The following is a 19,758-nucleotide window of genomic DNA, read 5'->3' on the forward strand; positions in this document are numbered from 1 at the left end:
AGCTTGTCATGAAAAATAGATTGTTTGCTTCTAGCAACTTGCTTTCCGTCTATCTTATCTCTTATCTGATGCATGCCAAAGTCGCGTAAACTCGGAGCTAATAGGCCTATTAAAAACATATAATATATATTACCAATTTTAAATATTATTTTGTAATTTTGACGAAGAAACTTTACAATGCTCATCAAATATCTTCAGTTGGAGTCAATTACATTGGTTTCTGTACGATTTTGCATTCCACTAGAGCAGCGTGCTGTCAGAAAATTTCGCTGACGATTTTATTCAAGGAACCGTCCTCTTTCGTCGCTGAACTATTTGGTTTCACGACAGCAAAACGTTTGGTTCCACGGTGGAATTGACCAATAATTAGTTGGGAGCGTTTGATACCTTTCATGGAAATGAACAGTTTCAAACAGAGGTGAATGCTTTAACGAGGAAGAACAAACGCTACTAAATCTCGCGTGGCTCACTTCCAACGCGAAGTCGGGAAGCGAATTTGCTTCAAATTCTCATTTCACTACCAATCCGCTTCCCTGGCAGTTTTTGGAAGCGTTTCGATTCCGCTGGAAGCGAATTTTACAGTAGACGTGTACCACCTTAGCTGTCTTATTCAATTTTGGGGATCGTGCTTAAACGCAGGCCTATGCAACTCACGTGCTTATTTCGCCACCTACAATACACTTCTTAGCTCCCTTCCTTGTCGTTGATTGTTCCGAAGGTATTTTTTCCGCAGTGGTTAATTGGTTGCCTAACTTTTTTTTAGCATATTGTGAATATCCCGTTTCCTTCTTGAAACTTTTAGCACGTTCATTTTGTTCCGAGTTTACTGCTGCAGAGAGGGAAACAATCATTTCATGTATCAATTTGCCGCTCAATTTGTATTTTATCTGCAATTTGGTTCTGCCCCTCCCCTGCTCCGTCAAGCGACAGAATCCGCCTGCGTCATGCACATAAACGTTTATTGCTCTCGCCAGGTATAGTGAGTGGGTGACGTTCTTTAGCACGAATGTGTTAACGTCGCATGCACTGAGCATAAAACCATTTTTCCTTGTTCGTGGCATTTTATAAACGGCCTTGTTGATTGCTATTATAAGCAGAGGCAAAGTTAGCACAATCTACGTGTTGCGTGAAACCAGGGATTCTGACATTGAGCTCGTTATTTTCTGCATAGAATAGAACTCTGTATTATGCAGCACTTAATGAATAGAAAATGCTTTGTAGATTACATCACGTCAACTATTAAATTAAATACATTGAAAGATCAAAATATCAACACCATGTTCTCATAGTAATACACAATCTGCTTACTGCGCAATTTATCTCGGCGCCTTTACATCTGTGCTAACTTCATCTCCATTTAAAGGTACCAACAGCAGCAAGCGGTGCTGGAGCAGCAGCAGCAACAACAACAGCAGCAGCAGCAATCCAACTCGAGACTGTACCAAGACCCAAGTCCGGTGCCCTCGCAGCAGTCCTCAAGGTCGTACCAATCGCAGCAGCAACAGCAGCAGCAGTCACAAGAGCCGTCGTCCAGCCTGACAGGCGCAGTGCAGCCGTCAAGACCAGAATCCAGGTGTTCAATTAGTAGTGTGGCTGGCAGTGCGTCTGCGTTGCCCCTGGCCTGGTAAGTTCAATTCAATTGTTTAGATTTATTTATTGTTATTTTTTTGGTCTCAAAAATGCTCATATATTCAAAAAATAAAAAATGAGAGAAATGGGGCTAACAGAAAAGCCGCAAAAACTATTGATCATAGAATAAACCTCTTATGCTGAAGTAGGCTGCATAATCTCTCGTGAGTTTAACGTCTACTTTTGCATTGCAACCCAAAGTATGCCGCATAAGCTCAATTCAAGAAGATGTCACACGCAATGCAGTTTTAATTTGTCTTTTAAATTTTCATTCTACTCCTTTGGAATCTTCGCGGTTGATTACCCAGCAAAAACAAAGGCTTCGTCTTTTTCTATCCTCCTTTGTGCGCCTTTAGTTCTCCACGGTGTGTTGTCAACAAGCAATTTTTTCCCGTCATTATTGCGACACAGATTCCAGCATTGACAGGCACTGTGAGCTACTTTTCACGCAGAAAAAGATTAACAAATTATTTATGAAAGAGGAGGCGTGCAGGATAACTAGGACGGAAAGAATGCTCGTATACATTAGAGCTTTTTATGAGCTGCTGGGTAATGGCAGGCTCTGCAAAGACAGCAGATAACTGGAAGAGACACACACAGTGGCTAATAAATCCGCCCCGCTCGCTGTCTGTGTATAAAATATAAATTACAGAGCGTGTCGTTGAGTGAGTTTGCGGCAAAAAAGCCGGCGGTCGGACACACACACTGCGAGTTCACAGTGATAATCCAAGGCCACCGACACCGCGCATGTAATGATACACCAAGTGGGTAGTGCAGTGCACCGACTAGGGTATGTAAATAAGTGCTCGCAATTTCCACCCACTCGCGGAGGTGCTGCTCCGATAGTAACAAGCCGCGCGCTTCACGGTGTCTGTCTCGATATGGATATGCAACCGGCTTGCCACTCGAGCTGCACAGGTTGCCTATTTTCTCATGTAGCAGGAACGTGAGACGACGCTCAACGAGCGCTCCTGCCAAGGAATTTCTACTTGCCTGCCACTTATGCTCCGTGATAATAAGTTGGCGGATTGCTACGGGGGTGTATCAAGGAATCTATCTGGCATTATATCCTCCCTATTCTGCCGACCAAGTGGCGCGTGTAGCATGGTAGTTTCCCAGATCCTTGGTGCGTTTTTCGATTTTTTTGTTCACGCAGCTGTGTTATGTTACCATTTAATGGTAGATAATGGCATTTTTTCACTAACTCCATAATGCGAGTGAAATATTACACTGGTTTTGTGTATGCTGCATGCTGTCGCACGCGCGCGAGGGCTATCAAGAGGATTAATTTTTTCACGCCCTTAATGGGGGTTGAGAATTAAACGGCGGCATTTCCACGGCTCGCAGCCTTTTCATTAATTACAACCGGTTTCAACTCGCACCTTCTCATTGGAATTAATTAATGCGCCGTAAAGTCTTTTGACAGCAGAGTTCATTTTCTTGCGACATACGTGTATTTCTCAAACTCGATGCAGTCCTATCGCTTCTCGCAAAAGAGGGCAAAAACTCCTTTAATTTAACGCTACAAGGCCGAGTGGCGGAAAATTTCCTGGTCGACCGAGAAGGAAAGTGGAAAGTGTCACTCAAGCACATATATAAAAGGCACCGCTGTGCACGCCAAAATGCGATCTCTGGCCGCATTCATACATATTTCTATAGGTAAAATTATGGCTGCGGAGCATTCTCCGTCACTTCTTTCTCTCTCTCGGACGGTCAAATCCAGCATGAGCTGGCTGATAATAATGACTGTATATGTGTGTGTGCGAGAGCAAGCGAGTTTCCATCCAACAACCTCCCTTATATCTCTCCGCCCCGCAGTAATCGATCAGGGAAACTCGAGCGACGACCTTTTTTACCCCAGTGACGGCCGCACTGCTGACACCTAGCGGCCTACCCCCGCGAAGTCCACCCTCCCCCCGATGGCGCTCTCTTCCGTACTCTGTACACCTGCACACTGCATTGTCTAATTCCGGCCTTGTTTTTATTGTGCGCGCGGCACATGATAGGATTTTTGTTTTTTGTTGGCAGCGCGAGCGCACTTTACGGCCCACCAGACGCGAATTGTGCAGTTCTAATTACCAGCTCGAATTTCATAACCGTAAAACAATGTGCCGTGAAGTAAGTTTGTTTACGGCGGCAAAACTTAATGCACCATATACGCGCTGCGAAATTCATGAGTGGATCCAATTTCAAGAGCTTTGAGTTCTCTCATTAAAAATTCTTCGCCATTCTAAACTCAGCACTTTATGTATAATTGTTTGTAATATGAACCTTGAACCTTTTTACAATAACTTTACATGAGACTATTTTTCGAAATATTTTTGTCGAACCATTGAAAACAAAATTTTAAATTGTATATTTTTCTTGGTAACACCCATTATCTGGAGGACAAATTAATGTATTAACCTTGCACGTTATTAATCTCTCCAGGCGGAATGCTGTGTCATCTGCCGCGGCTGCTGCCTCTGCGTCCGTGCCTCCCTGCACCCCGCCTGGCACGTCTCCATCGGGCCAGGCCACACCAGCATCACCTAGTTCCAGTTCCTCACCCTCTGCCTCCGCCACCTCCAGCACCGCCTCATGTTCCTCTCAGACCTGCTCCTCTGTCTCTTCCGTCTCTTCAGCTGCGTCCACCATTCCCGCAACCACCACCTCATCCCTGGCCCCTAGTCCGCCTCAGAACCCCACAATCACCCCTCCTGTCCCTTCCTCGCCCATCGAGAGCACAACTGCAGACACACCCAGAGTGGCGAGAGCTGTAACAAGAACTGAAACAATCAAAAAGTGAGTTGGGTTGACTTTTCCTTTCAAATTCGATCCTTTTTGTGACGGGCAGTTTCCCAAGGCAGCTCCATTGCCGCCTTTTAGCTTCCCATTATTCATTCAATTCAAATACCGCGAGAAAGTGCGTTAACAAATCAATCAGATGCTTGAAGTGGAAAATCTTTTTATTTAGCGTCTACAAGAATACTGCACCCAGAACAGTTAAGTGAATTATTAAAAAGGTGCTCCGGGTTTTCCCCTTGCACATATAACTTTTTTCTTTTATTAGTTGATGATTTATTTGTAATGCCCGCATAGTAACCAGAGTAAAAATACCAGCTTGCTTTAGATAACTGAAAATGTACGATTTAAAAATTTTCAGTTACATCAAACGCGGAACGGCCGAGTTCTTTGGACTGTGTGAAAATGATGAAGACGAAGAACGGCTGCGGCTGCGATGGTTGGAGCGGCGAAAGAGACTTGCAGTGCGGAAGTGTGGACCCTTGCGTGAAGAGTGTGCTCCGGTTGCGGCGAGACACGCGCCTGCCAGACAAAGGGCGGCCCAGGTCGCATCAAGGCCCGATGTTCTTCCTACTGACTCCCCGGACCACCCTGGGAGCAGCAGCGCGGAACCTGAAGGTCCTCGATGGACGGAGCCCCCAGTTAGGCGGAAAGAGTCTGTGGCCAGAATGGCACTTGGTGGACTTGGATATGTGATTACGGTGAATAGAAATGTCAAGAATCTGCCTTGAATTGGTTTTTAATCGAAATTTAATGTGCTTTTAGACGCTAACGAGACACAGAGCGAGGGCAACTTCGAGGAGTAGGGAGTGGTCGAGAAGCTATTCCCCCTCGGCGGCTCTGGACCCGCCTCAACAACAGCAACAACCAGCAACACCACCGAGACTCTTCCAGGACGAGGTGAACTCTTTTGTTGGCAGATAATGTCACTATTTTAATTTTCCAAATCGCCTTCTCAGGTATTCTTCGATAAACCGGCCTCAATTAGTGGAGCCAGTGGAGAGGGTGACAGTGGTGGAAACAAGGCTCAAGAAGAAAAGGCATCTTCGGCCTCAAACTTGCACACGGCTGCATCAGAACCTAGTTTTAGATCTGGTCAACAAAGTGGGGCATCTGAAAGCCTTCAGGATGACCCTGACCACAGACCAATTAGAGATCACAGATCATTCTCAAGTGATAGGTACTATGTCACTTTTCCAATTTTATGAAACTGTGGGACTCATTTGCTGACATTTTCAGAGCACACAGTTGGCGTCGTAGTAGACAAGAGCCCGGTGCCGAGGCTACTTCTCCTGAGGTTGGCGCCTCAAGGATTTGGAGCCACGTTCTTGACAGAGCACTTGACAACTCTGACCGCAGACAATATGGCATGGGATTTGTTGGCAGAATGTTGAGGTATAATATGTGAGACCATTATATATTCTAGATATATTGCATATTTAAAATATAATCAAAACCCCATATATGATGTTATCAGATCTTTGTGGAGGCACCACAGTAATGAGATTACAAGTTTTTAATTTACCATCACTTGATTTAATCTTTCTCTGACACAGATTATCTATTTGAATTTTCCCTTACCTCTTTAGTCAATCTCATGCCCTCAATTTATTTTTATGTTCTCAAAAAGCAGCAATTTTATTAATTTAAAAAAATACTTAGTCACAGCAATAAAATTGTGTAATATTTCGCAGTAGGCGCTCAAGAAAGCGCTCAGTCGTCCACCGCCACAAAAGGCAGTTGGATGACATGGAAGACTACAGACCTTTCTTTACGTACTGGGTAACGACCGTGCACGTCATGGTCATGGCCTTATCTCTCCTGTGTTATGGACTGGGTCCACTTGGCATCGACTTAAATCAAAGATCAAGCTTGGTAAAATGCACAACTCTTCTTTCCACTTTCTCATCATAAATAAATTTTCCAAAATTTCAGGTGATGGTGCCAAGCTTGTCTTTGCAGCAGGTTGACTATCTGGAGCCTGCCAACTTTTGGATAGGACCTAGAGCTGTAAGGCATTTTTACTTTTGCTCTGTGGGTTTTAATTTATTAATTCATCTCTTAGGCCGATCTGATACATTTGGGAGCTAAATTTTCACCCTGCATGAGAAAAGACCATAGGATTTGGAGGAGAATAAACAAGGCCAGGGAAAAAGAAAGAGAAACAGCATGTTGCATAAGAAATGATGATTCAGGTTGTGTGCAATCATCACAGGCAGAGTGCTCAGTAAGTAATAATTTTCAGTATTGTATTGAATTGAAGCAAATCGCAAGGAAAATCATACATCCCTGGGAAACTGTAAAATGATATCAGGGAAAACCATAATTTATGTTCAAAAGACTAATCTTGATCATTATTGTTGCTGCTGCAGCTGCGAGGATTGAGACCAACGGTACGTGAATATATTGCAGACTTTTCAGCATGCTTTTGTAGTGTCCAGAGAGTTTTCAGTTCATTTTCTTACATATATCTTCTTTTTCACTGAATTTCATTCACCTTTGCATTCACCTTGAATTTCTATTGCTTTTATCCCAATATCCTATTTTCCCACTTTTCACTGTCGTGATCAACAACCGCTAATCTTTGATAAATTCTATAGCAAACAATTTCTACCTGGAAAAAGTGGTCTGCCGGCGAATCTGGTCCAGGGGGACGCATCTCTGGTTCAGTGTGCGGGCTCGACCCAAAATACTGCGAGCTGCCCGCCTCGATAGCGCCGTTTGAGTGGCCTGACGACATCACCAAGTGGCCGATTTGCAGAAAACCCAGCTCGGTGGTGCAGAGACGCGGAGTCAACGGGGTTGGCACGCAGCTGCGAAGGGACAAGACCGCGGAACACATGGTCTGCGAGGTCATCGCGCACCCCTGCTGCATCGGCATCCACGGCTCCTGCTCCATAACAACCAAAGAATATTGTGATTTCGTCAGAGGAAAGTTCCATGAGGAAGCCTCACTGTGCTCACAGGCATGTTGTCCAAGAAGCTTACCAAAATCATCAATAATTTTAATTTGACTATTATTTTTAGGTGTCATGCCTGGATGATGTGTGCGGTATGATTCCATTCTACAACCCAGACAGGCCAGACCAGTTCTACCGACTCTGGACCTCATTGTTTTTGCATGCAGGGTGAGCGTGGTCTCATGAAATAATTTGATCAGAATTGCATTATGGTGGTGACTCAATTAGTGGCCAAAATCCTGGTCATGCCAAGACGAAGTACTTTTCTAAGTGCGGCCACTAACCAAGTCACACAACAAAACCTGGGCGCTAACTGATTCACAAGCATATTTCCTTATCACCTGGTTTTTACGATCAACATACTTATAATTTTTAGTATTTTGGTCACCACTAAATAAGAAAAAAGAACGGTATTTTTACTATTTTTTTTTCGTATTTAACAATACTTGTTTCAAACTTTTTTGGTCTAGCATCTTTATATTATATACTATTTTCGGACTATAAAATCTACTAAATCACTATATTGGAAAACACTAAAATATTAGTATAGATTTTAAGAGAGATCGTTTCAAAAAAATAATGTAACCCCTAATACTGTCCCTTGCAGATTTGTACACTTGCTGCTGACTCTGGTAGTCCAGTTGTGTATTATGAGAGATGTTGAGAGAATGACCGGCCCTCTGAGGATGGCGATGATATATCTGGGATCAGGCATGGGAGGCAACCTCGCGAGTGCTATCTTTGTGCCATACCGGGCAGAGGTACTACAGTTTAAATACGCGTCCTTTTAGAGCCACTATTATATATGGACACTTTTCCCAGGTTGGTCCTGCGGGTGCACAGTTTGGGCTGCTGGCCTGCCTTATGGTCGAGGTGCTGGACGTGTGGCCGATGCTGCGAAGACCGGAGCAGGCTCTACTCAAGCTACTGGCGGTGGTGGCTCTGCTGCTGCTGCTCGGCCTGCTGCCGTGGGTGGACAACTGGGCGCACGTGTTCGGCTTCGTGTTCGGACTGCTGCTGTCATCTGCGCTGCTGCCATTCGTCACGATCGGCTCGGCCCCGTTCTCGAGGCACAGGAAGCGATTGCAAGTGTGGTTGTGTCTGGGAGGCGCAATGCTTTTATTCCTAGCGCTCGTAGCAATATTTTATCTCGTGCCAGTGATAGACTGCCCGTTGTGTGATCTGTTCAACTGTCTGCCAATCACGTCACAGTTTTGTGCCGAGCAGGACATAAACTTTGGACGCGACGAGATCGTATGACGTCGACCCCCCTCGGTGCTGCATCATCATCAGCACCATCGAAGGCCATGGCGCACCTAGGGGGGTAATTTGCATAACTTCGAAGTTTTGTCTCTCAATCGAAAAATCGGCGGCGGACGCATAGCTTGCAATTCTTCGTTTGTGAATATACCAGTCAACCCTCCCCGGAGAAAATGAGAACTGCTGTGTCCTGGATCTAGACGATATGATAGTGTCTGATCTCTTCTTCTTAAACTTCTTCTTCATTGCAAGCTATGTTTGTATGATTCGTTCGATCTGCCACTTCTCTCAGTTGAAGCATCTTTATACAACCAAAGAATGCGTAATTTGGGATTGCATGGGAATTGTTAAGATAAAAAAAGAAAAAAATTAAGTCGGCCGGTATTTACCCAATGTTATATGAAAATGGTGAACTACAGATTAATCAAGTGACAGTTGTTTGTGATATGAAGACCTCTGATTTTTATCCACAGTGCAGCCGTGTGATATCAACTGAAAAAATGAGCCGTTTGAAAGCTTTGACTCTTCTCAGTGACGAGCGATGTGTTGTAGCCTAAAAGTATTTGACTCTCCGATACTGACGACGACATGCATTGCCAGGCAATTCACTAAAGACTATCATTAATGTAGGCAGAAAAGTGTTACATTGAAATATGATGGAAAAGAGAAATTCGGAAAATGGACACAGTTTGTTGTTTTCTGTTTGTTATATGCCATTATTATTATAAGTGAACATGAAATACTTCCCACCTTGTGTCACATCCTAATTACACAGCAATCTTACTTATTACATATAAATGCTGCTTATTAACAAATGAAGTTGTGATTTTGCCAACATTGCTGGCAAATGTGTGGTTTGATTATCAGAGAAAGAATGGTTTTCATTTTGACTGTCAAAACTCGCTACAAAGAAAAGTTGGCATCAAGTGCAATCAGAGTCGTTTGAAAGCCTGTAAATTTTTAATTGTAAAAAACTACCCTTTTGTTGAATTAGTACAAGACTCGTTTTCGATCTCAAAAAATGATTCCTGGAGCAATGCGTTCTCAAAAAGAGCTGATTGCATGATTCGACCGAAGACTTTTTAATTAGTTCTTCCATTAAGAAAGCCCTTGTAAAAGCGTATATTATTTCCTGTCTAGTCCCTCTAGCCAACAAATCACAATGAAACCAGTTTATTTTAATTGTAAAGGAAACGCGAATGATTAACAACAACGTATTTACAGTACACACCAGTTTTCATGAAAAAATTATTGATTAATATTACTGTTATTCTGGAAAGCCTTTATTTTCAACAACCAACCGCAGATGATTTCATAAATTGAGTGTGGATTTCATATCTCTTGTATGAATATAAAAAGTGTATGTGTATGACATAATGATATTATTTTCATTGTGATTGCATTTATGTTGTAAACTACTTGATTTTTCATTAAGTACCAGCTTCGACTAACAGCTTGCACTTAAACGTTGGTACAGTAAGACGCGCGCGCATAAAAATTATACTTGAAATCTGTCTCGTAGCAAAGAGCACTTACACCCCGTAAAAGTTTGCCACTGAATGCTCAGTTCGCAAAATTTATGTTAAGGGTTTCTCAGAAATTGTCCGGACAAGTAGAGGCCTAAATGTGAAGAACAGAGACGAGATTATTGGGTTTTGTTCCATTTCCCACCATTGGTCGCAGGAAAATTCACGCCAGTGATTAAAAAAATAATTATGTAAAACGAAAAGTTAAAACGAAAACGAGAAAAAAACAAATGTAAAATTATAGGAGATGACCTAATATTGGATTGCATTAAACATTCCATCACACGTTAACAAGGATATCATCAAATTGATTGTAAAATACACAATTATTATTCTTACGTGTACGTTATCGATTACTAAACACATTATTATAAGCGAGCTGTATGTCAATGCTGTGAACTTTTTTAAAAATAATAAAATTAATTGAAAATAATTTTGACTTTTTGCTCTCAGAAAGTCCCAAGACTAGATAGAGCTATGGAAATTAACAACAATGTTATAGATGCAGTGTAGTATGAAGGAGCAACCTGGAAACAATTATTATAATTTAAGAAATATTATATGTAGTAAAAATTTAGCAAATTATAGTCCTATCATACTTCATTGTGTAGGAGATTCAAATCGAGCAGGTTGGAGATCTGAACATAGCTGAATAATGCAAAGTTTGGTCGTTTAGGTCTGGGGTCAATTTAATATACTATTAATAAACTATTAAGTGGATTTCTCTTTAGTTAACATTAGCGCGAGCGGTAACACACTCTTGTGAGAATTTAAAAAATTAAAACACGATTATATTGGAAAAAGCAGAGCAGTACTTTACTAAATTGATCATATTTATTTTAAATGAAATTAAAAATTTGCATTAATTTTAAATTTTTGCTGCGCGCCAGAAATTTTTTGGATTTTTTGTATTTTTCCATTTTTTTAACCTTAAATCTGTATAATATAGTGAATATATATATAAAATATAATTATATTGCTTCTCTTGATATACCAGTTATAGACCACAAACCAGTCAGAAATCTAAATCTGCGTAAAATAAGTATGAATTAGATACAATTCGAAAAAATACAATATTTGGATACAAATAATGTTATAAAAGTTATAAAATTGTTTCGCGCCCGTGGTGTTTGAGCTGGAGGATCTACTAAACAGGAATGAAACTACGTCTGCGCAAAGCTCACGATTGGCCGTTGTGCATGGCATGTGTATATAACTGTACATACATGAACTCACGCTCCTCGCAGCGCAGCACAGCACGAAACCAAGCAGCTCATTTGTTTATTTACTTTCGTCTCGATTCAGAATTTGGATCAGATTCGGATGTAGCTGTGTTTCGCAAAACTGTTTGTCGTCATTAAAATGGTACTACACACCGCATTTGTACACACAGTCACACAGATGAAAATCGAATGGCCTGCTGCTCTAGAAAGTCTGTCCGATTTTAATATGACTGTCAATGGTAAGCATCATCGTCGCACAGTTAAAGTAAGCTTGGACTTAATTCGTTTGAATTCTATAACTTTGCCAATATATGTAAACGGATCAACCGTTTTCCGTGTTTCAGCGAGCCGCATGTAGTACATACATCACCTATATAATTTAAAATCAAGACAAAGTTTTAGTAAAACAAATTTTACACACAATGACGCACAACTTGTCTAGCAGCGAACCAAGTAAGTTCAATGAAAGAACGGAATCATTAATTAACGACTAAACTTCGTTCTTATCGCAGTGGACATTAGTCTTCGCAACAAATTAGCTGACAGCATATCAGGTCCGGTGGAAGTACAAGGTCAAGAGGCTGGAATTTGGCTGTCTGTATCAAAACTCCAGGAGCTAGTATCATCCCTTCCAAAGACCGACTTTAAAAGGATAACGCCTGAAAACCATGTAGAAATTCGGCTCACGGATGTTTTGGCCGGTAAACTTAAATTTTAAACTTGATTTTCGCGAAGAAAAGACAAAAATAAAATTATCCACACATGATCTAAAGCTATATCGTTGATTTTGCTTGAGACACGCAGGGTATGAACTTTTTAATGTTGCAGCTACCCACTTGAGTTCCTCGGCACCTAACTGTGATGCTCAATCAGCATTTTTTCCTCCGATTGGCGTATTCTGGGACATAGAGAACTGCCAGGTCCCAAGCGGAATATCTGCTCTCACAGTCGTTCAGTTTATCCGCGATAGGTTTTTTCAAGGCTATAGTGAGGAGGAATTTGTTGTTGTGTGCGACGTAACAAAAGAGAACAGTCAAGTAAGTGGAGCGAATTGTAATTGATGACGTTTGCTTGTAATGTATATGTTTGTAATCAAGGTCATGCAAGAACTGAATGCGGCACAAATTGATGTAGTTCATGTGTCGTCGATTTGCAAGAATGCTGCTGACGAAAAATTGAGGCAAGCTTTGAGAAGGTTTGCTGAGCGGCATGGAAGCCCTGCAGCTGTTGTTCTTATGACAGGCGATGTAAATTTCGCGTCAGACATAAGGGACCTGAAATATCGGTAATATGGCATTGCATTTTCTTTTGCGTCTTTAACCAGTGATTTTTTTGCAGTAAACAGATTAAGGTTATTCTTCTACACCCAACATACACAAGTGATGCTATGTTGATGAGTTCTGATGAACATTATAATTTTTTCGAGCTAACTAATTCGCTTCCTCACAGATCAATTTTGGTAATAGTTATTTTAAATCACTTTTATCTCGCAATTATTGTAATTCAAACTGCTGTTAACAGGGCTCAGTTTGCACAGACCATTTTGACGTTATTGTCAAAAATTTACCTGATAGTACAATTTATGGGACAAATAAGACGAGACAAAGACTGAAGTATCTTTCCTACAATTGCGGTGGAAAAATAATCCGCGTGACAAGATATGAGGCTGTTGTGAGATTTGGAAGTCGGGAGCTGGCAGAAAGGTAAATTTCCCTTTTTTCTGCTTTTTCACACAATTGTAGCATTTCATTTTATGAACTCATTTAATTCTCAAAAATATTTAAAAAAAATTATGGAAGTGACTTTATACAACTATTGACATATTTTTAGAATGTTTGAAGCATGGTCAATAATGAATGAACTCTTGTATGCAATTGTAATTATTACCCATTAAATTTAAATTAAGGATGTTAGACACAGGATACAACAATCAACTTGGACTGTAGTTTGCTATTGTTCGCAAATGGCAAGTAACTATAGGATACAAGTTGATTGTCGTATCCTGTGTCTAGAATCGTTATTTCAAACTGTCTGGAAACTGTTATAGAAGATGGATGGATATTCAGGATATTCGTTCATGTATCAAAGTAATATTGCAGATAGACTTTGGTATGGATTGCAAGTTGTTGAATGCAGGTGAAATTTTTGGCTTCATTCGTTTGTCCAGAACTGCTTCCTAGTCGATGGAAAATTTTTGAAATTCTCGAGAATTCTTGGCTCCTAACTCCCACTCTTTTGGTTCCCTTACTCCTGCTCCCATTACTATTAATCTTTCTCACTCTTCTTCCATCTGCCAAGAATACTATTTGCTCTGTAAGTTGCTCTTTCCTAATTTCCTGTACTGTCCATTTCTGAAAATTTAAATCTTGTACCTAATTAGAAATTTGCGATCCTTGTATGCTGGTTTTGTTTTTCTTTTGAATTGGACAAAAACAATTTTGTTACTTACTGCGTATAATTAGGGTTTCCACCAGCATTGCGATATTTCTCTCAGGGTTCGAAATCAGAGTTCTAGTCTTATTTATGTTAAACGTTATGGTTCTGTTTTATATCATATCTATTTCTCATAATCATCTAGATTTCAAATATATAATTTTGATATAATTTAATTGAGCGCATTTCATAGTTTTTCCTTAAAAACGTCTCACCAAGGAAGACATTAAAAATTCCAAGCATTCTCTCCTATTAAAATGTGTGGAATGTAAGTAATTCTGGTTCACTATTTTCCCCAGAGCCTGTATTCGTATGGATGGTGAAGATGTCCTAGGACGAAAAATAGTTGTTTCAATTCCCCAAACAGCAAGAAGCGCGAGCGCAGGTGTTGAGAACAAGCTAAGTAAGCGCAAAGAATGTAAAATATCTAGTCTCCTCTCTACATAATTCCAACAATTTTCTAGGTGCAGCCGAAGCCAATATCACAAACTCTCCAAATATGCCTCTCCATAAAGTTCCCCGCACCAGTTACCACCAACATGCGGTGTCTTCCAATCAACATCACTACAGCCCAGCTGTTAAGTCCAACTACTTCAATCCGAACTCACTTGCAGGTACAAATTGATTACAATTAATTTATTTGTTGTTTGTTAAACAATTCTTTGATTAATTTACTGTTGCTCATTCGTTCAGGAAATGGAGCTACGTCCTTGGCAACTGCTTCTGAACTGTTCAACTACTCCCTTGTGCCACCGCCAGCTATGCCAATGCATCCACCAGCCCCTTCTTTCTCACAAGTGCTGACTTCAGGACAGTCAAGCAAGAGTAGGACAGCTTCTCCAAACTTATGCAGCAATGGTAAAGGAAGAGTGAGCCCTTTCCCAACTCGAGCAGATGCAGATGGTTCAGATGTATGGGCATATTTTCATTACATTGTTACATCAATATTTAATTTATTACATTGCAGTCAAAGGAGAGATCTGAAAGCCCAGTGGAGTTGCAGATAGCAAATCTGGACTTCAACTTGGACATCAAGGAAGTTCGCAAAACTTTGCTAGAAGCTTTTAAGGAGCATGTCATGGTAACTGATGCTCTATTAAGTTTTGACTAATGGCATTATTTGCTGATGTATAATCTTGGTTAAGGTGCTGAACATGTCTGTGTTCACTCAGTCTGATGGCCAGCTTGGTGCCAGGGTGAAGGTACCGACCAAGAAGGATGCTCAGGTGGCAATCGCTGCCCTTCACAGAAAGCGTATCGGCAACCGTCGCGTCCGCATCACCATGTCCAGCCAGAGCCGCGGAGGCTCTGTCAGTCCCTCTTCTCAGCTTATCAGGGAAAACGTCAAGTCCCTTCTCATGGACGTACCTGAGCTCACCCTGCCCCTGTTCAAGCTCTGCGAACTCTATGAACGCAGATTCCTCTCCTCAGTGAGTGCTGATTTTAACTTTTCCCAATGTTATTCAAACAATTGTAACTGAATTCTCAGGTCAGCCTTTCTGAGTTGAACCGCATGCGTGATGTGGTCAGCATCACTGGCAGCTCCAATGCTGGCAGAACCATTACACTGCTTCCAGATGCTAGAAGGTCACCTACACCATCTTATATGGAGCTCGCAGAGGCAGCATTGAAGGTATTATTTTTCCATTGATTTTGTCATATTTTAATGTTGTAAAGTAATATTCTTTCCAATAGAGCCGGTGCTTATATTTTTCACATTATTCTAATTAAATTGTGTCCCATCTATTGTGACAGAATGGCCACCATGGTGAGCTACCTTACTGCCCGCGCCACTGCAAACAGACCTTCCAGGCTGGTTGGGCTGAAAAGAGCCTGGAGCCGCTGCCCAATGTCAGGATTCGCCTGCTTGAGTTCAGCGCTGAAATCTACCAGCTGCTGCAGTCGCATAACGGCTCCCTGCCACTGTTCAGTCTGCCCGCCTGCTACGAGTCCGAGATTGGCAAGATGGAGGCATACCCGCATGGTGTGCCGCTGGAGCACATGGTCACCTGGGTGCACGGTGTGGTGCTCAAGTCGTCTCCCAATGGAGGCTGCTCCAAGCTGCTCTGCTGGGGCACTGGCACACCCATCCAGCAGTGCCCCGTCTCATCTTTCGATGAGCCTAGCACCACTGAGGTCGCTCTTGAAAGAGCCACCTCTCCCGCTCAGTTGGCTGCTCAGCTTGCTCTCTTTGGTAGGGAGGTCGTCGAGCTGCTGCGAGGAGCCAACCACTGCCAGATCCAATTCACCAAGTTCATTCCTTCGTACCACCACCACTTTGGCAGGCAGTGCCGTGTTGCCTCTTATGGCTTTACAAGACTGATTGATTTGTTGGATGCAATCCCGACTGTGATCCAGGTATGTTCCTTATTAATTTTGTTGATAATATGCCCATCTTACATCGTGTAAATTTTTCTTAAGGTTATCGGAGAAGGCGAGAATAGGGTTGTTGTTCTTGCTCAACAGGCTCAGATTCGCCGCTTCACTTCAGATTTAATCCGAATCTTGAAGGCGCAACCCAAGAGGCAAGCTACTCTCAAAGAGATGCCTGACCTGTTCACCAAAACATTCAGCAAGGCCTTTGATCCCATTGATTACGGCCTGTGCACCTTTGAGGATCTAGTCCACTCTGTACCTCCAAACACTATAGTATTCGACCCACCTGCCCAAGAGGGTCAACTGCCTGACCTGAATACAATGCTTTCATTGCCTAAGAGGGAACAAACTCCAGAGGAGGCTGAAAGAACTCGCCACTTTGCTAAAGAGGTTAATTGCTCATTTATATCACTGATCAATTTTTCTAGATTGTGGTAAATTCCAAATTTAAAGTTATAAAATTAATTAAAAAAATGGTGTTAGTGCAAGAATTTCAGTTTTAAATAAAAAAAAATCATTATCATTGAATATGTTCTGCTAATTTTCATCACAGGTTGTGAGCCTCTTGAGAAATGCTCCTAGATGCGCCATTCCATTCAACAAGTTCATTCCTGCATACCATCACCACTTTGGTCGCCAGTGTCGGCTCTCAGACTATGGTGTTACAAAACTCACAGACTTGCTCATTGCTGTTTCTGATGTGGTAGAGGTAATTCAAATTTTTCCTGCTCACTTTTGTTTTTATCATAAAAATGATGACATTCGAGAATGGTAGAGGACGCAGTTGCGGTTGAACCGAGTTTCAAAGCTCCGGAGCCTGTAATAGCGCTCATTGACCACAGAAGCTTTGATCTTATCTGATTTTGCCTTGCGTGACCACATAATATATCCATGATGCACACATTTTAAAATATTGTCCAATAATTGCTGCAGATCAATGATTTGCCCAATGGTGATCGCCACATCATCCTTTCTCTGCATGAGCGCCAGAGCGTGCTAGCTGACCAGTTGAGGCGCATGCTGCTCCGAAACGGTGGCCGCATGCCTATTGACCAAATCAATGCAAGCTACCAACATGAGCATGGTGTCGCTTTGGACCCTGAGAAGTATGGAGCCACCAACATTTTCGATTTGGTCAACAATATATCCTCTTGGCTGCAAGTCATCAGCACTGCTCAAGGACCTTGTGTCCAAATAGTTAAGCAGGCCCAGAACATCAAGACTCGAGTATTGATCATCCTGGTCAAGAACTTAGGCGTAAGTAATCAAAGATACCAAAACATAGTTCTCTATTTAACTTTGGAAGGTCAAATTACAAGAGGTCATTCTCAAGCCATAATTTTAACCAATTTTGTTTTGCAGGTCGTCACCAAAATTGATGATCTGAGAGCTCGTTACTTTGATATCTATGATCAGTCACTTAGCATGTCTGATCTCACCACCATGGACAAGATGCTGTCGCTGGAAAACGGCAAAGTGAAGCTGACTCCTGTTTACACTTGTGCTGCGCAGATATTTGCTGTGATTAGTGAGCAGGGAGACTCTGTGCTCCTCAACAATCTGTACAGCCTGTTCGTAGTTAAATGGGGAAAGCCACTCAACACCACTCAGTATGGCCACCCTTCAGTTACGTCACTGTTGAACTCCCTGCCAGAGATGTTCACCATCACTGGAAAGGCTAACAAAAGAGTTGTCTCTATCCACCAGTTACTTGAAGGTATAAACTTGTTTGAATGTGTCCTGTATGATTTTACAGCGGCCTTTTGTTTGTTATATAGATTCAAAACCATGTTTGAAGTCATCTGCAAAGCCTCAAGCACAATCCATGCCTGCATTTAACAACAACACACTCTCCATCAAAACTCCAGGTGCTGCAGGAGGGACAGACCCAGACTTTGGACTACTTACCTGGGGTTCCCTCTTGCCAACACCAGCCCCTCAGCAATCTCAGGTATCTAAAACTTCAGCAATATAATTTTTAACTTTTTGTCCACTCAAGCTGAGACATGATGACAAAAAGGCCGAGTTTTATGGCGCGAAAGTTGAGGATTTACCTAAGTTCTCCTTTTGCCCTGCAATGAAATTAATCCTGCGAAGCGAATCTAGTCTGATCTCACTTGCTTGTTAATTCCTTTTTTCAATTTGCGCTTAGCAACTTTTAACACTGCATACTTTTAGTTGCCTTTTGCGCCTCAATCATGCATGCCTTGGATTGGAAAGCCTTTGGGCCTCCAACCTGCTAGCTACTTCAAGGTAATTTCTCACCCAACTTAAACACATGTTACTAAAATGCTGATGTCATTTTTGTGCGCATTCGTAGGACATGGGTGTAAACAATACTGGCATCTGGCCTGCTGCAGCCATCAACCCCATGAGTTCCTGGTCGCCTCCAAAGGCACACAGACAACTCCCATCTCCTGATCTGAGCAGGCTGCCAATGCCAACCCATGATCTGGCCACCAACATTGCTGAATCCGCTCTGGACTTGTCTGATTCTGGAATTGACCACTCATCTCCAGTGCCCTCCAAACGTAATTTTTTCAATACAAATAAATGTACATGATCTAAATAACACACGTTCTTTCACAGGCCGTTCTCGCTTAGCTGCCAACTTCAGCAATCCAATTGATTTGCACTAAAAAATATGTATTTTTAATGTGATGGGTAATGTTTTCCACAACTTAATTGGAAGGACAGGGAAAATATTATTTTATTTGTTTTGTTTGTGGGGATTTTTTAGATCTCACTAGCTTTACTGATTGGTTCCCCAGTAGGAAAATAACAAACACTTGTATGTTGTTAGGACTTGTTTCAGCGCTAGTCTTGATTGTTGCCAATGCTGGATATGGTTTGCACTGTCTGTGTGCGCAGCCAGTGTTACAAAGACTGCATAAATTGTTACGAAATATATCATTTGCTGGTCATTGCAATTAATTTTATTGATAAAGTGTATCTCTTGTCATGGAAGCAATCTTCATACTATTTTAAAAGCTTTTTACACCATTCAAATATTAATTGGTCCCTAGAGGAAGTTTTACCTTGTGATTGTGACCAAATGTTTAACAAAAAGCTTATATCACAATAACTTACTCGAATCTGGAGTATTCTTTTGAACATACTTTGTAAGGCAGCAATCATTTCTGCTTACTCAGTATTTTGTGTCTTAATTTACTAACAAGCACATGATTTTATGTCCAAGGTCAAAAACAGATTGTGATCGAGTAAAGTAAAGCATGTTTCACAATGTTGTGCCAACCTGCAATGTTTTCTGTATGAATATTTTACACAAATATGTGCCTGATATTCCCTGTCCTCAAGATGCGTTTTAGAAAAAAATACAGTTTTCTACGAAAAATATTAGTGTATTTTATTGTTAAATGCCTTTCATTGTTTTAATCTTGACCTTAGGTCATGCATAGTCATATTAAACTGAAAGTAATTTAAATTTTTATTTTTTCCAAAGTTTATTGAGTAGATCAAAAATGTAATGTGTTACATAAAAGGACCAGACTAAAAACTACTATTTTACCATTTTTTCAAACTATAGCAATCTGAAATTATCAGTCT

General features: G+C 41.4%; 2 protein-coding genes across 5 annotated transcripts in view; both read left to right on the forward strand.

The window, feature by feature from the left end:
• The window catches only part of LOC135939291 (inactive rhomboid protein 1), a 77,571-nt gene extending 66,979 nt beyond the window's left edge, over window positions 1-10,592 (forward strand). Inside the window, exons 6-19 of one of the 2 annotated variants that reach the window (XM_065483592.1) lie at window positions 1,364-1,624; window positions 4,060-4,413; window positions 4,775-5,114; window positions 5,179-5,313; window positions 5,373-5,593; window positions 5,653-5,808; window positions 6,111-6,288; window positions 6,349-6,423; window positions 6,479-6,640; window positions 6,786-6,806; window positions 7,014-7,379; window positions 7,441-7,541; window positions 7,981-8,134; window positions 8,196-10,592. In XM_065483592.1, the coding sequence (XP_065339664.1) occupies window positions 1,364-1,624; window positions 4,060-4,413; window positions 4,775-5,114; window positions 5,179-5,313; window positions 5,373-5,593; window positions 5,653-5,808; window positions 6,111-6,288; window positions 6,349-6,423; window positions 6,479-6,640; window positions 6,786-6,806; window positions 7,014-7,379; window positions 7,441-7,541; window positions 7,981-8,134; window positions 8,196-8,633 (2,962 nt within the window). In that variant the 3' untranslated portion in view covers window positions 8,634-10,592. Of the gene's footprint in view, window positions 1-1,363; window positions 1,625-4,059; window positions 4,414-4,774; window positions 5,115-5,178; window positions 5,314-5,372; window positions 5,594-5,652; window positions 5,809-6,107; window positions 6,289-6,348; window positions 6,424-6,478; window positions 6,641-6,785; window positions 6,807-7,013; window positions 7,380-7,440; window positions 7,542-7,980; window positions 8,135-8,195 lie in introns of both variants that reach the window. The other variant, XM_065483591.1, reaches the window with a different exon arrangement.
• An 816-nt stretch (window positions 10,593-11,408) lies between these two features.
• Window positions 11,409-19,548, forward strand: Marf1 (meiosis regulator and mRNA stability factor 1-like protein). Of its 3 annotated transcripts, XM_065483588.1 has the most exons (22): window positions 11,410-11,621; window positions 11,727-11,835; window positions 11,895-12,083; window positions 12,211-12,419; window positions 12,480-12,667; window positions 12,721-12,841; window positions 12,904-13,085; window positions 14,115-14,218; window positions 14,280-14,429; window positions 14,509-14,726; window positions 14,783-14,896; window positions 14,961-15,245; window positions 15,305-15,448; window positions 15,571-16,173; window positions 16,237-16,581; window positions 16,745-16,900; window positions 17,125-17,448; window positions 17,554-17,908; window positions 17,970-18,142; window positions 18,370-18,444; window positions 18,512-18,722; window positions 18,781-19,548. In XM_065483588.1, the coding sequence occupies exons 2-22, from the start codon at window positions 11,805-11,807 to the stop codon at window positions 18,828-18,830; spliced, it is 4,227 nt and encodes a 1,408-aa protein (XP_065339660.1). In that variant the 5' UTR covers window positions 11,410-11,621; window positions 11,727-11,804; the 3' UTR covers window positions 18,831-19,548. The 3 variants fall into 3 exon arrangements, with proteins under 3 accessions (XP_065339661.1, XP_065339660.1, XP_065339662.1); XM_065483589.1 differs by lacking the exon at window positions 18,370-18,444 and having other exon boundaries at window positions 11,409-11,621; XM_065483590.1 differs by lacking the exons at window positions 11,410-11,621; window positions 11,727-11,835; window positions 11,895-12,083; ... (2 more) ...; window positions 12,721-12,841; window positions 12,904-13,085 and adding an exon at window positions 13,418-13,518.
• The last annotated feature ends 210 nt before the right edge of the window (window positions 19,549-19,758 follow it).

Source organism: Cloeon dipterum, chromosome 3, assembly GCF_949628265.1.
Source record: "Cloeon dipterum chromosome 3, ieCloDipt1.1, whole genome shotgun sequence".
In the NCBI taxonomy this organism is placed as follows: Eukaryota; Metazoa; Arthropoda; class Insecta; order Ephemeroptera; family Baetidae; genus Cloeon; species Cloeon dipterum.

Excerpts from the sequence above, each read along its gene's own strand:
- Marf1 (XM_065483588.1), top strand. The coding sequence starts at position 11,805 with ATGACGCACAACTTGTCTAGCAGCGAACCAA. Across the intron at positions 11,836-11,894 it reads CTTGTCTAGCAGCGAACCAA|TGGACATTAGTCTTCGCAAC; the intron begins GTAAGTTCAATG and ends TTCTTATCGCAG. Across the intron at positions 12,420-12,479 it reads TAACAAAAGAGAACAGTCAA|GTCATGCAAGAACTGAATGC; the intron begins GTAAGTGGAGCG and ends TTTGTAATCAAG.